At 48.5% G+C, this 15,656-nt stretch overlaps 1 protein-coding gene across 6 annotated transcripts in view; it reads left to right on the top strand.

Annotated features, from left to right (window-relative positions):
• TECTA (tectorin alpha) overlaps positions 1–15,656 on the top strand; it is a 76,826-nt gene that overhangs the window by 13,176 nt on the left and 47,994 nt on the right. For all 6 annotated transcript variants that reach the window (XM_069470770.1, XM_069470771.1, XM_069470768.1 and 3 more), the window contains 5 exons: positions 244–409; positions 3,996–4,408; positions 10,593–11,163; positions 13,107–13,699; positions 15,031–15,604. In XM_069470770.1, coding sequence (XP_069326871.1) covers positions 244–409; positions 3,996–4,408; positions 10,593–11,163; positions 13,107–13,699; positions 15,031–15,604 — 2,317 coding nt within the window. The remainder of the gene's footprint in view (positions 1–243; positions 410–3,995; positions 4,409–10,592; positions 11,164–13,106; positions 13,700–15,030; positions 15,605–15,656) is intronic.

Genomic DNA, 15,656 nt, shown 5'->3' with positions numbered 1-15,656 from the left:
TAGAGAAGCGTGTCTGATCTTACAGGTGGACTGAGAGGCTGGGTGTGCCCATCGTGGATACCCGGCCCCGGGCGTGGGATGGACGAGGCAGGGCTTTCTCACCTGGGATGGTTGCCCCAGTGACTAGGAAAGCGGGTCCCTTGGTTTCAAGTGTGCTGGATTCTGAAAATAAGGCAGTTGGGCCAGTTAAGCAATAGGGCTGGTATATGTACTCAAAAGTCTTGTCTTCCTTTTGTGCTCCAGGCAGGATTTAACGGTGGAAACCTCACCAATTACTTCAGCCTCCCTGGGTCAAGAACCCCTGAGATTGTGAATATCCAAGAGACCACGAACGTCAACGTTCCAGGCCGCTGGGCATTTAAAGTGGATGGGAAGGAAATTGACCCAGCCAACGGCTGCACCTCCAGGGGTAAAGCTTTTCCTCTTGTCTGCAGCAAAGCGGGGTTTGTTTAGTTTAGATTGACAGCCAAGCTTTTAAGCCACGGGGGCGGACTCATTCCTGATGCCTTACTCTTTTGACATCTCTCAGCTGGGTAATGGAGATCAAGGTAATTTTAGCATGCACATTCATCGCACCAGGGGCTGGAGCCCTGCCTGCGCTACTTCGTGGCTTTGGAAGTCCTTGCCTGAGGTGTGCACAGCTTTCAGTTCTGAACAACTCCAAAAGGAGCAGGATCTTGAGTGATTTCTCAGCCTGAGGGACAAAAGGAAGCCCTCCCATTTAACATTTTTGTTGTTGTTGCTGCCACCCCCACCCCACGCCACCTTTTTGTTTTTCTTCTCATCCTTACCCTCGCTCTGCCATCTGCACTTTGTAGATCCACAGGAGTGGGCGCACTCGGAGTGTTGCCAAGCCCCTACAAGGGTAAGTCAGTATTTCCTAGTATGACTAGAAAGAAAGAAAGAAAGAAAAAGTAGCACAGCCTGTAGGGTAACCACTCCTAAAATCCTTCCAGCAGCAACAAGACATGCAGGAATTTGGGGAGATGGGTTTCCTTTACACTGGCATCCAAAGTTTGGAGCCTTCTCTGAACTATCAAAACCTCTTTGGGTGTGTAGAATAGCCCTGGACTCTCCCAGGAACATCCCAGTTTATGGATTCCTGCTTCTTATGTGTCCAAAAGTATTCAGAAAACAGAATCTTTGTTAACAGTTCTGCTTCCAGGAGTGGAGTTTATAGCAACTAGAAGCAGAAAATCATGCATCTATGTATCTGTTCATCCACTTACCCACTCATCCATCCATTAAGCCATCCACCCATCCACCCATCTATGCACCTGCACACCCACCCACCTACCCACCCACCCACCAAGCCATCCATCCAGACATCACATCTTTCTGAAGAACATTTTAAGAGCCCCAGTGAAGTGTCGGCCATTCTATTAGGTGCTCGAGATGAAGGTGCTCGAGCCACCCATAACATTACTGTGGACAGAGACAGCCACAGGAACAGAAATGACGTGGCATGAGATGTATTATGATAGACATTGAGTGTAGGTTGCTGTGGAAGCACAGAGCAAGGCCCTGGGGAAACTGTTCCCAGGTCCTTAAGAAGGTGTTGGGTAGGGATGCGGAAGTCTCTTCCCTCCTCAGATGGAAAGCTCGGCCTGCATGTCTCGGCAGCCCTGGGAGGCCTCAGGCTTCCCTCCCGGCTCAGCTTCCCTTTGCCTACTATACAGAGAAGCAGTGTTCACAAGGTCTGCCACACCGTGCCCTCTGCCCTGCTCCCTGAGCTGTGGTTAGGCTTATCAGACCTCTGTACTTGCTGTGAGTCCTTACAGGTCATGTGTTAAGACGAGCATCCTTGCCTCTGTGGACTTTATAAAGTCCCACATGTTCAGAATAGCAAATAAATGCTTTGGAGCTAAGCTGGTATTAAACTGAATAGGAAAGAATCTAGTCCCAGAGCTCGCCAGGATTTCGGAGATGTGCTTTCCTTCCTCCCAGAGTGTAGATGCAGCATTACTTCAAGCCTGTGAGAGACACCTAGCCAATCCCACAGCGTCTCTCTCCCCTGTATGCCTGGACCTGGGGCCTGATCAGTTATAGACTGGTACCCCTCTTATCCAAGCATCACACAGCCGACTGGCTGTGGCCATGCAACGTGAGCACCCGGTGACAGCCTCTCACCTGAGTCCTGGGAACGAGATGCCGTGATAATGGAAAACATTGGCTCGTAGAGCTGAGGAGTTGGTCAGATGCTGGCTGTGTACAGAGTCTTCCCTTTGACTTCATTCTTTCCCTCCTGAGTTATGGGTTTGGGTTGCATATACAGGACAAATTCAATATCCTTATACAGACTGCTGCACACTTTTATGTGCCTCTGGGCATATATCAATCTAATGAGATTGGGCTTTGGCCTGGGTTATAGCAGGGAAAGTGTCCTCCAGAGCTGTTTTATTATATTATCATTTCACAAACAAAATTATCTCGAAGAGTCTACCTTTTGGTCCAAACCTCCTCTATTCAAAGGCATTTTCCTCTCATTTATTGGAAGCCTGGAAAAGCAGAGACTGAGCGGAGGCTGTCATAATATATGCAGCCCTGAACTAGTGCCAAAGAGCGTAGGGCTGATGTATACGGCCTACTGGAAATGAATAAATCTATTATCTCATTTTGGGGCCCTATTCTTACAGGGCCCCAATAATTACAGCATAATTATTCCAGTTGGGCAGATATAGAAAAGGCTGATATGGAGGCAGCCGTGCCTTCTGCTTGGGTTAACCTTGCAGCCTTGTGCTATTTACTAGATACTCGGTTTTGTAAAATCTTGAGAAATCTTAGCCAACCATTTCAATCCACAGTTGCTCCTGGTATAGGATGTTATTTACATTTCTTAATGTTGTGTCTTTGATACTTTCCTTTTCAGACTTTTTCAATTTACAAATGCTTTTACCCCTGTCAGCGTGTGCTAGCTTTTTCATAGCATCACTGTTCTCTACAAGACAGGGATGAGAAAACAGCCGCTATCCACATTTTACAGGTTAGGAAAACTGAGACATGTGGAAGTTAAGTCAGTAGTGTTGGGAATTGATTTCTTGACACCAACCTCCAACCAAGGATGAGATCATAGCCCCCAGCCCAGAGACGTTTCTATTTCCATTGAAGGTTGAAGTTAGCAACTGGCATGTTACAAAGTTTTTCGGTGGGGGAGATTATTTATTAGGGAAATGATTTTAAAGACTGAATAATTAATAGTGAATATTTTAAAAATTAGCACATCCTTTAAAACCATTCCCCTCCCCCCACCTCCTTCTCCTCCTGATCTAGACTTTGTCAAGAAGTTCTGTCCACTAAAGAGAGAGGAGGACTGAACTTGGACAGAGCTTAACAGGGGGAGAGAAGACAACTTGTGCAGGTGTAAATGCTGCCTGAGGAGTGTCTGCAGGATTCACAAACCTTTGAAAGTGCCAAGCAAGTGGTCAGCCCTTTCTAGAATCTTCCCAGAGAGTTTGGGATTTATGCTTGTGCATCTGACTCCTTTTTTGTGCTATTGATCTTTTCTGGCACATACTGGGCCCCCAACAAATAAATGTCTGTAGCACGAATGAACAAATTAGCAAATAAACAGTGTTGATGAGTGACCTGGGTAAATTGGGTTTTCTTTCCAAATACCCTTCCTCCTATTCCTGAAAGGAAGGATGTGACTCCCGAGTGTCCTGGCCTTTCCCCGTGGATTGAGATAATGTGTCTTTCCTTGAGTGTGGCTTTGCTCACCAGCCGTGGAGATAATAATGCCAAGAGCGTAGACTGGATTCAGACAGACTCGGTCTGGAATCCTGGCTTCGCCACTGAGTTTCTGAGTGATCTTGGACGAGTTACTCAACTTTTCTTAAGCCTCAGTTTCCTCACTTGTGAAATGAGGGTGACAATACTTTCCTAATGGGGTTCTTGCATGGATTAAATGGTATAATGGAAGTAAAGCGTTGAACCCAACACCTGGCACAGAGGGTAAGTGCTCAATAAATGTTGGCTCTGATGTCATTATTCCCCAGGACAGTTCCTTCGGCGAGGGGAGGTGTTTTGGGATGACCTGAACTGCACCATCAAATGCCGCTGTCTGGACTTCAACAACGAGATCTACTGCCAGGAGGCCTCTTGTAGCCCCTACGAGGTGTGCGAACCCAAAGGCAAATTCTTCTACTGCAGCCCCGTGGAGACCAGCACGTGTGTGGTATTTGGCGAGCCACACTACCACACCTTTGATGGCTTCCTCTTCCACTTCCAAGGATCCTGTGCCTACCTGCTGGCCCGACAGTGTTTGCAGACTTCCAGCCTCCCCTTCTTCAGTGTGGAGGCCAAGAATGAGCACCGCGGGGGCTCAGCCGTCTCCTGGGTGAAGGAGCTCTCAGTGGAAGTCAATGGCTACAAGATTCTCATCCCCAAAGGAAGCTATGGAAAAGTCAAGGTGAGACCCTCTCCATCCTTCACGGGGAGGTGGAGAAGCTGGAGATCCCTCAGCCTGGGGAAGACTTCCTCATCTCTACTGGCTCTGCTGTTTGTCTCTTGACAGTACCAAAGAGACACATGGTTCTCCCTATTTATGTGCAAATAGCTTATAAAATGTTTTATGGGGCTAAATGTTATGGATACACGAGCTACCCTAAGCTCTCTGGTCAACATGCCTATCTGCTTTTTAATTTAGAGTACATTTATATTCCTAATTCCCTCATAAACACTATAGACGCACACACACATACACATGCATAGCTCAGAAATGACTGAAAAGAGGTAAGTTTAGTTTCTCATGACCTTGGCTTGCTGTAGCTTTAGCCACGCACCCATGCCCTGGACATGGTGCAAACACAGAGTACAAACCCCTAATTCAGGACAGCCTTTGATTAATCATCCTCACCCTCCCCACCCCCCACTCTTTGCCCAAGAGCTGCTGCTTCATTTTCAGAGAAGCCTCCAAATTGGTTGATGTCTCCAGAGGCACCATCTGTGCAGGCACCTGGGGTGGCCTTGGTGGCTTCCTTAGTGAAGCCTGGGTGGGAAGGTCCACAGAAGCTTTGCCTAGATACCCCTCTAACAGAACCCCCTACTCCTGCCTAGAATGACAGAGAAGAACATGGGTCTCTGCTGGCCTGTTTAGCATATGCAGAGGAGTCCTGTCTCTGTCCACCTGGATTTCAAGCAGGGACATCGACAAAAGAGGGAGAGCAAAAAGCCATTAGCAATTACTCAATTTGTGGAGGCCCCAATTTTCATAATGTTAATGAAGGCCTTGTTTGCAACCATGTATTTACTCGAGCAGTAATAACCAAGACCACGAGGGGTTGATTGCTGCAACCCGGTGCAATCCTTAATCCCCATGCATGGAGGTCATTACAGAGATTACAACCAGAACTAATGCCAATGCAGGGATTTCTTTCTATCTTTCTTTTTTTTTTTTTTTTTAAAAAGGCGTTGTAGTTTTAAATTGATGGAGCATGTCCAACAAAAGGCAGGACCAGGGAACTAATTCCACTTTTTCTGGCTCTGCCTTTCCTAAGTCTGTGCAGTTTATCAGTCTCATAATGAGGAAAGTGAGCTATTACTGTGGTTGCAATGCCAATTTGCTTGTTATTTGGTTAGTTCTCTCTAGGGACAGCTCTGTAGATCAAATCAAAGCTAAGAGTTCGGGTACAGAAGTTTGGAGGTTTTCCCTTTTAAATTTATATTGTGCTGTTGAACACTATACTTATCCTTGTAGATAGATGCTGGCATCTCCAGCTAGAAAAAATTTTCGCTAGCTTTCTCCCGCTTGCCTGTATTGTGGGGATCATGTGTATGGTATCAGGAGTTGAAAAAGAAAGCTTCATGCTTTATTCCTACTTTCTGTTTTGATTAAAATTCTTTTCTGCTCATAGTCAGACTTTTCTTTAAGAAGGGAAGGGACACCGTCATTTCTTTCAGGCTTAGCAGCTCTGCTAATTTTGTGTGGCTCTGTTCCATCGTCCAAGCGTAGGGCACGCATTCCTCAATTTTCTGCAGCGACAGGGAGATGTGGATGTGAATGCAAATGTTTCAGAAAGAAAAGGTTGTGTGACTCCCACTGCAAGCTAACAATGGCTTCCTTTTCCTTTTGCCAAATGGTTTCCAAGCATCTCTGAATACACCTGCTCTACTGGGGAAAGTGGCTTGGTGGACAGCAGAGCCCCAGCCTAGGGTGATGTGGGGACAGGCAGGGAGAGGGCTGGGGAGCAGGAACGAGCCCGAGACACCTGGCAGGAGCTGACTTCTTCAGCCACGTGGTGCCAGGCCAGCCATGGCCACTGAGCTCTGTTCTTTCCAGCCACAGAACTCCTTTCTCCAACCCTGTTTCCATATGCAGGGGTTAGAAACTATGTTCTGTGTATAGATTTTCCTCCACTGAACTCTTTTCAAATAGCAAAATAAACAATTGATGATAATATAAGCTAAGAAAACCAGCATAACTAAAAATCCATGTATAACAAACATCACCTTCCAGCTAATACTTCACCTGTTCTCATGTTTCTCCCCAACATTAACCCAAGTAGTTTGGGGTGCTCCAGTGAAAAGGGAGCCCCGGCCAACTAGCATGTGATGCTGAGGAGCTCAGACTCTGGGGTCAGCTGCTCAAATCCCTCTGCCTCCACTGCCAGCTGAGTGGCCTCTCTGAGTTTCCTTTTCTTTGTCTGTAAAATTGGGGTGCCACTGTCTAGGAGGTGGATGCCTGGGCTGTAGCCCGGCCTCAGCTGCCTCTACTCAGTGCCAGGATGGAGGCAGCAGGGAGCAGTGGCGAGAACATGGCTTTGGAGCCTGGCCAGTGGGAAGTCAGGCTCTATCACCCACAAGTCATGCCAGCCCCGATTCTCAATTTTCTCACCTGTAAAATGGGAAGATGATAAGGCCTTTCCAAGGTTGTCACGAAAATTAAATGGAATAGCCACACATGCGATTCTGGTACCAAGCCTGGCGCACAGTAGGCACTCAGCGCATGTTGGTTCCACGTTGCCATTCCCGAGGAACTTTCTTTCAGTTCTAAGACCTATGCTTCTGCAGTTCTACTTCTCTCTCCTCCCCTTGTCCCTGACCATGTCCTGGGAGAGACACTGCCAAAGAGGGAAATGGCTAGAACACAGAGAGAAGAAGGGAAAGCAAAGAGGTGAGGTTCATCGGCCGCTGGCTAAGCAAGGGTTGAGGACTGAAACAAGAAATCACGTGTTAGGACAAGGGTCCTTTAGGAGCTCCTGCTCTGAGCACTGCGGAGCAGAAACACAATGATTGTAACTCGGGCTGAGAGTGAAAGTGGGTGCAAGGAACACTTAGGCCATAAAAAAGGTATCAGCTGGGACTCACGGTCACCCAGGTGTAAAGCCAGCCTGAGTAGGACAGGAACAGATGCATGGAAACCAGGAAGGACTGTTGAGATATACAGAGCCAGCCTACCCCATGGCTTCTGCTTTGGGACACATAAGACTTTGCCCCTTAAGTAAGAGCAGAGGAACGCAATCAGCAATTGATGTATTTGGCATTTATAATTATACCAACCTTGGGGACGATTTCCCTTTCTACATCCCAGCGCAGAACAATGGATAATAATTGTTCAGTACTCTTGCTAGCTGACCTTCCTTTTAGTATGGCTTTTCTCACCCTTGTTGGCTAATCCTCTACCTAAGACATAAGGAAAAATTAATCAACTCCTCGGTTTTTCTTTCTACTTTTGGCTCTCACAGGACGATTTGTTTCTCAAGCCTATTTTTTCTTGTCATCTTTCCCCCATTGCTTATGATCTGAATGTTTGTGTCCCCCAGAATTCATATGTTGAAATTCTAACTCCCAAAGTGATGGTATTAGGAGGTGGGGCCTTGAGAAGGGGATTAGGTCACGAGGGTAGAGCCCTCATGAATAGGATTAGTACCTTTATCAGAAAGGCCAGTGGGAGCCCATTTGCTTCTTCTACCATGTGGGAACACAGCTAGATGGGGCCATTTGTGAAGCAGATATTTGGCCCTCACTAGACACTGAATGTGCCAGCACCTTGATCTTGGACTTCTCAGCCTCCAGAACTGTGAGAAATAAATTTCTGCTGTTTATAAGCCACCCAGTTTATGGCATTTTATTAAAGCACCCCAAAGAGACTAAGACAGAATATTGGTAACACGAGTGGGGTGCTACTGTAATAAGCACCTGAGAATGTGGTAGCAGCTTTGGAACTGGGCAACGGGTAGAGGCTGGAAGAGTGTAGAGGAACATGCTAGCAAAAGCCCTGCACTGCCGTGAATGGACCATGAAGCATGATTCTGCTGAGGGCCAACCACTAATCTCTACAGATAGAGAGTTGCACGTGGCATCTGCCCCGGCAAATCCCGGGAGCAGTGCTCGGACAGTCTACTGTCTCATTTCCTAGACAACTCAGAAAGTAGCAACAGTGCTGGCAGGTAAGACCCCTGTTTTTTCCATGTGCCAGAAACCAGTATGGGTCCGGGATAGCTTATGTGCACTTACAGTCAAGCCTAAGGAGGACTGTTCTGAGACTAGTCATTCCATCCTGGCCCACGAATGTGAGTGTCTATAGGTGTTACCCATGCTAATTGTGAAAAAGAAAGTTAATTCTCTGTTAGAGGCTTATTAAGCCACTTACTCACGTGACCTAGGTACCTGGGACCCACTCTGGATTCTTCCACCATTTCTCATTCTCCACTGCAAAAGCCACCAGGTCCCGCTGAGTGTGCTCCATAAGATTGTCCTTCCCTTTCTGTGTCTGTATCTCCTTTAGGCCCTCATCCTCATCGCCACCCCCAGACTCCTGCAGCAGTGTCTTGTCTCGTTTTTCTGCTTCTAACCTTGACTTACTTCAATAAATCTTTCATGCCGGACAAATGGAATTTCTAAAATGCAAAATCTGACTATGTCATTCCCGTTCTTAAAAGCCTTCAGGGGCTCTCCCTACAGAATAGAAATCCAAGTTTTGTTTTGTTTTGTTTTGTTTTGAACATGGCTTAAAAAGCCCTCCAAGATCCGTTCACAACACAGAAGCCGAAGCAATTCTTTCAAAGCAGAAGTTAGTTTGTGCCGATCCTTTGCTATAAACGCTCCCTTGGCTCTCCCTCTCTCTTGCAGTCAAAGCCAAAGTCTTTACCACAGCTGACAGGCCCCTGCTCTGTTCTGGCTTCTGTTCTTTCTGGCATCATCTACCACTGCCCTCTCCTGTGCTCTCTGCTCCAGCCACACTCCCCCACCTCCCTGAGGTCCCATGTGCTCCCCCTCAGGGCCCTCTGTTCCCTCCTCTAGAGCCACTCTCACCCCAGATAACAGCGTGGGTTGGTCCTCATCTCAGATGTCCCCTTTCCAAGGAGGTCTTCCCTGACCATCCTATTTAAAGTTAGAAACTCTTTTCTTTCGTACTTTTTTTTTTTTTTTTTTAGCATTTACTATGTTAACACTTGGCTGCCATAAATACTTGACTCATTTATTTTGTTTGTTTATGGTCTCCCCAGCTAAACTGTAAGTTCCCCGAGGCAGGGATTTTTGTCCATTGCATTTGTTGCTAAATCCCCAACTCTTAGAACAGTGCTTGGCACACAGATAGGCCTCTGCAGATATTGGTAGTATGAACGGAAGGAACTATGCCTGTGTCTCCAGCTTCATTCCCAGCCACCCCTCCCTCTGCAGTCCAGGGCTGCAGTCCCCTCCCTCTGCAGCCCCGCTGACGGCTCCCCAACCCCATATAGCTGTTTCTAACCCTGCTGCCTTTATGTTCCTGTCCTGGAATTCTCTGCCCCACCCCCACACTTCCTTTGGCCACTTCTGTTTATCTTTAAAGACCCAGATCACACTTAACCGCCTATAAAAATGTTATGTGAGTCCCCCAGGCTGTATTAAATGTTTGTTTTCTGTTCTCCCATTGTGTCATCTACCGATTCATGTTTAAAACAATATACCCTAAATATCTACGTGTGCCCTCCTTCTTTGGTAGACCGAGATCTCCTTGAGGGGCAGGGGCAATTGTTTTTGTTAATCTTTTACTTCTCAGCTCCTGACATAGTGCTTGGTACCTGCCAGGTGTTCAAATTTGTTGTTGTTGAATGATTGCATGATTTAGTCCTGATATGAGGACGTTACAGGGTAAACACAGCCAAGAGTACAACAGGGCAGCCTCGAAGCTAGACTGTGTCCAACAGTGGACGTAGCACACCTTCCGGTTGGGAGGAGGGGCTGGAGGGTGAAAGGGCCTTGAAGGGGTCATGGAAAATATGTGACCGAAGCTGACACTTAAAGCATGGATATTTAGAGGAATAAAGAGGGAAAGGGAGGTGGCTAGTCTTTCAAGAAAAGGCTTCAAGCTAGCCCAGGTCCAGCCAGGAAGGGCTGACAATCCCCCAGAGGAGTCTATAGTGGCACTAGAAATGCCACAGCTATCACAGCCCAAATGAACAGTGCTCAGGCTGGCCCACAACCAACTTGCTCTCCAGAACTTTCTCCCAGGCCTTTGCCTTAGGAAGAGGTAAGACCACTGGAACCCGGACATGCTAGGTGGGCTCCTCTCTGGAACACAGTTGCTTTGCCTTCCCTTCCTGACTTCTGCTGGAACCCATTGCCCGGGCACGTGCTTACTTGCCTTTTACTATTACTGTTGTTGGCAGGTTAATGACCTGGTGACTTCTTTGCCCGTCACCTTAGACTTGGGGGCGGTGAAAATCTACCAGAGTGGCATGTCTACTGCCGTGGAAACGGATTTTGGGCTCTTAGTGACTTTTGATGGCCAGCACTACGCCTCCATTTCCATCCCAGGCTCCTACATAAACTCCACCTGTGGGCTCTGTGGGAACTACAACAAAAACCCACTGGATGACTTCCTGCGCCCAGACGGCAGGCCGGCCATGTCCGTCCTAGACCTGGGAGAGAGCTGGCGTGTCTACCACATGGACTGGAAGTGTGACTCCGGCTGCGTGGACAACTGCACCCAGTGCGACGCCACCACTGAAGCCCTCTACTTTGGCTCTGACTACTGTGGCTTCCTCAACAAGACGGACGGTCCTCTGTGGGAGTGCGGCACTGTCGTGGACCCCACAGCCTTTGTACACAGCTGCGTGTATGACCTGTGCAGTGTGAGGGACAACGGCACGCTCCTCTGTCAAGCCATCCAGGCCTACGCCCTTGTGTGCCAAGCCCTTGGCATTCCCATTGGAGACTGGCGAATCCAGACTGGGTGTGGTAAGCTGGCATCCCATCCCTAGGAAAAGCCCCTCCTGTGCAGGGGGCCGGGGTAGGCTTCCAGGGCTCCTCCAAATGTCCTTGTTAAAGCTTGTGGCCCAAGAGTGAGGGGGAGGTTGAAATATCACAAATTCTAAAGAATGAACCGTGAAAGGATCTTTACTTTGCTCCCTACCCAATATCTTAGCAAGGAAACAAGAACCCATTGGTGAGCATCAGTGGTCTGGAAACATGGACTGCGTGGCAGGAATCGCTTGGCTGGAGGAAGTCCCCATAGCAGGGCACGGCAACCCCAGAGTTGAGAGAGGATGGGGGTTAACAGAGGTGGAGGTGGCTCTTTGTGGCTGTTGAGTAAATGCAGCCACTGGCTTGGTAATCAGAATGAGTCTTTGGGAAACAGTTCACCTCCCAAACGGAACCTGCAGCAATTGTCCCTGGCTCTCTTTTCTCCACTTTCAGACCCCTTAGGGTGTGTGCTCCGCTGCTGCTGGTCAAAGAAAGGGCTGCATACTATGGGATACCAGTAAAGAAGCCCTTTTTCTGAAATGCTAAGAATGGTTAGGAAAAGCCCCAACTTTGGGGGAAATCCAGGCTCTTTCGAATTACACTTTTGGATTAAGCATTTTTGTACCCCTTAGTTGTCTCTATTTTTTCCTCTACCCCACTTAAATCTCTCTTTCTTTTCCTAATTATGTAAAATTTAAAATCAAATGAATTTTGTTTCCTTCCCAGTCCTTGGTTTTCTCCATATGAGTAAATAGAAAACTGTAATCCATGCATTTGAGTGCTATGGTGGTGAGAAGATCGAAAAGTTTCTTTAAGTTCCAAGGCCAGAGGGACATTTCTTCCCAGCAGTATAGGTTGGATTCAGGTAAATCATCATGTATCAGATTCAATTCTTAGAGTATTGGCCCAACTACTAAGCGACAGTGGATTTTTCTTGCTAGGTGACTGCCCAGCCTCTATGATGGCTGGGGCATCCATATTTTGATTCAAGTTGAGATTGAACAGGGCTTCACTTTGGTCCTCATGCAATCCAAGAACATCCAAATTTCCTAACTAAAATTTCACCTGTGAAGGCTATATATTTTTTTCTGGTGATACACCTTTCTCATCCTCCACATTTCTCTCTCCTCTCTCTCTCTCATTTTAGTGGGATGAATTACATTTAATTCAGAGAGCTAGTTTACTAGGCCCCTGGCCCCCTGCCTGTTGGAGTCAACCAGAACTCATACCTTTAGTAGACTCAGATGTTCTTAAAATAAGAATTGAAGGTTTCTAAGGCAAGAAGGGCCTTCGGAAGACATCTTATTCCGATCCAGTCTTCTGGAGAAACAGGCATACCAATTCTTTGCAGATAGCCAGAGTTCGTTCTCATTTTTAGTATGCCAGGGAATTCATTCTCACAGCCTTCCTTGGTCACGCTTAGGTATTTTAAGTACCTCCCTGTTAGAAATTTCATGTTTTCAAATTACTCCTCTAATGGTTACATTTTTCACTTCTCCTGGAAGTTGGATTTATTTCCTTCTAAAAAACGGGCCATGTTCTTTAAGATCAGATCAATTTATATGTCCATCAGTTGAAGCTCTTAAAACATCTCGAGGGGTGTAGATCACCAAATAATAAACCTATATTGAGTAGTCAGTAGTCTAGGAAGGATAGCAACCTGAAGTTTAATTTCAGCCGAGATGATCAAATTCGAATAAAAGTTCACAGTCCAATCACGTTGCTCAGTGGTTATCAGGAAAGTAGTGGAGCTGGATTTTACAGGCGCAACCTCAAGTCTCTCCTCCCTGAATGAGTGGCCGCTTGGCCCCGGCTGTAGGAGCTAAACGGTCCGGGAGTGCTCTTCCTTCGGGCCCCTGTGGCTTGCCGGATTCGGGCCGCTTACGGCTCGGCTCCATTCACCTTGTTGTCGCGCTCTCTTCCCTTCCCCGCGTCAGTGTCCACGGTGCAGTGCCCGAGCTTCAGCCACTATTCGGTGTGCACCAGCAGCTGCCCCAACACGTGCTCGGACCTGACGGCCGCGCAGAACTGCGCCACGCCCTGCACCGAGGGCTGCGAGTGCAACGAGGGCTTCGTCCTCAGCACCAGCCAGTGTGTCCCGCTGCACAAGTGCGGCTGCGACTTCGACGGCCACTACTACACCATGGGGGAGTTCTTCTGGGCCACGGCCAACTGCACCGTGCAGTGCCTGTGCGAGGAGGGCGGGGACGTCTACTGCTTCAACAAGACGTGCCGCAGCGGGGAGGTGTGCGCCGTGGAGGACGGCCACCAGGGCTGCTTCCCCAGGCGCGAGACCGTGTGCCTGCTCAGCCAGAACCAGGTGCTGCACACGTTCGACGGCGCCGCCTACGCCTTCCCCGAGGAGTTCTCCTACACGCTCCTGAAGACCTGCCCCGAGCGCCCGGAGTACCTGGAAATCGACATCAACAAGAGGAAGCCCGATGCTGGGCCTGCTTGGCTACGGGGCATTCGGATCCTGGTGGCCGACCAGGAGGTCAAGATAGGAGGAGTCGAGGCTTCGGAAGTCAAGGTAAGACTCCTTGCTCCCTTGGAGGGTTTTCTGCCCAGTCACGCCAGGGGAAGGAGCTTGCGTTTGCCTTTCCCTTCAGGCTGGCCTTTCTGCCTCCGCCCATGAGTGGATTCTAAAACGGAGGTGGCTCTGACATGGGAGCGCTTTCTAACGATCAGCGCCCAGTTAGACTCTATCAGGTGGAGAAATGGAGTGAACCTGGAATTTCTCCAGTTAGATAGAGCGGGACTAGCTCGCCATGATAGCAAATACTTATAGAACACTTGCTACGTGCCAAGCACTATTCTGAGCCCTTCATAAGCGGTATCAAGCTTAAGCAAATGATCCTCATTTTACAGATGAGAAAACCGAGGCACAGAGAGGTTAAGTAACTTCCTCAGGGACACACAGCCATGCAGGCAGCCTGGCTCCAGAATCTGTGCTCTGAACCCTTGTATTATACTAACTCTCATACCTGCAGATGGTAATCCATGTGGGGTGATATAGGGGTGCCTGCCATGGTGGCTCCCACTCCTCTGTCTGACATACTCTGAAAAAATCCATCAATAGGCATCCAGACTCATAGATCATTAGTTCTAGAAGGAATCTTGGGAATCACCTAGTGCAACTCCCTGTTTTCACATGAAGATCTGTAGGGCTTTGTGAGGGTCCCATAGCTAACTGTGGCAGAGCTGGGACGTGGGACGGGGGAATCCCTGTCTCCCAGTCCAACATGCATTTCATGAGATCACATGAAGTCTAGTGTAGAAAACAAAAGTCAACACATTACTGTCCAAGGAGATCATAAAACACATGTCCACAAACAGAAAGGGCTGTTTTCATTCCCATGGCCACATTGGCAGAGATTATTTTATCGAAAGACTAGTAGGAGGTAAATAGGTGGTGGACAGCTACATCATTAGCTCTACCCTCTATGCCCCCAAGGAGCTGGGACACAGGAAAAGTAAGAAGGGAAAATAAAGAGCCAGAAAGTTGGGGAAGAAGGGAATCCGTTTGCCAAAGGTACCACACGGAGATGTCGAGTGGCAGGAGGAAGCCATGTATCTAAGACAGTCATGGCTCACATTTCATCCTGTTTGTTTGGGGCCAGCTTAGGGTCTAGAACACACACATAAAGAGCAAACAGGTCGAATCAGGGTGTCCCAGAAGAAAGCAACAAAGAAGCCCTTGGAAAACAGTTGGGGTCTGTCTGGGTGGTTCCATAGACCATCAGCGACGATACTTTCCAAAAGGCTAGTCGTGGGGCACAGCCATGTCTTTGCTCCGCAGCCTAGGAAATGGTGGGTACTCTGTGTGTCTCTGCAATTGAGGAGGGTGATTTGATTTTTCAGGTGAATGGCCAGGAAGTGGAATTGCCTTTTTTCCATCCTTCGGGGAAGCTGGAAATTTATCGAAACAAAAACAGTACGACAGTGGAGTCCAAGGGCGTGGTGAGCGTCCAGTACTCAGACGTTGGCCTGCTGTACATCCGGCTGTCCACCATGTACTTCAATTGCACGGGGGGCCTGTGCGGCTTCTTCAACGCGAACGCCAGTGACGAGTTCTGCCTGCCCACGGGCAAGTGCACAGACAACCTGGCCGTGTTCCTAGAAAGCTGGACAACTTTCGAGGAGATCTGCAACGGGGAGTGTGGGGACCTGCTGAAGGCCTGCAACAACGACTCGGAGCTGCTCAAGTTTTATCGGAGCCGCTCCAGGTGCGGCATCATCAACGACCCCTCCAACAGCTCCTTCCTGGAGTGCCACGGGGTGGTCAACGTCACCGCCTACTACCGGACCTGCCTCTTCCGCCTGTGCCAGAGTGGGGGCAATGAGTCAGAGCTCTGTGACGCTGTGGCCCGGTATGCGAGCGCTTGCAAGAATGCCGACGTGGAGGTGGGGCCCTGGCGGACCTATGACTTCTGCCGTAAGTTGGGGCTGCATTATGGGGAAGGGCACGGCAGGGAATGGATGCCACA

Source organism: Eulemur rufifrons, chromosome 6 (genome assembly GCF_041146395.1).
Source record: "Eulemur rufifrons isolate Redbay chromosome 6, OSU_ERuf_1, whole genome shotgun sequence".
In the NCBI taxonomy this organism is placed as follows: domain Eukaryota; kingdom Metazoa; phylum Chordata; class Mammalia; order Primates; family Lemuridae; genus Eulemur; species Eulemur rufifrons.
Note: the sequence above shows the minus strand (reverse complement) of the source record. Positions and strands in the feature narration are given on the sequence as shown.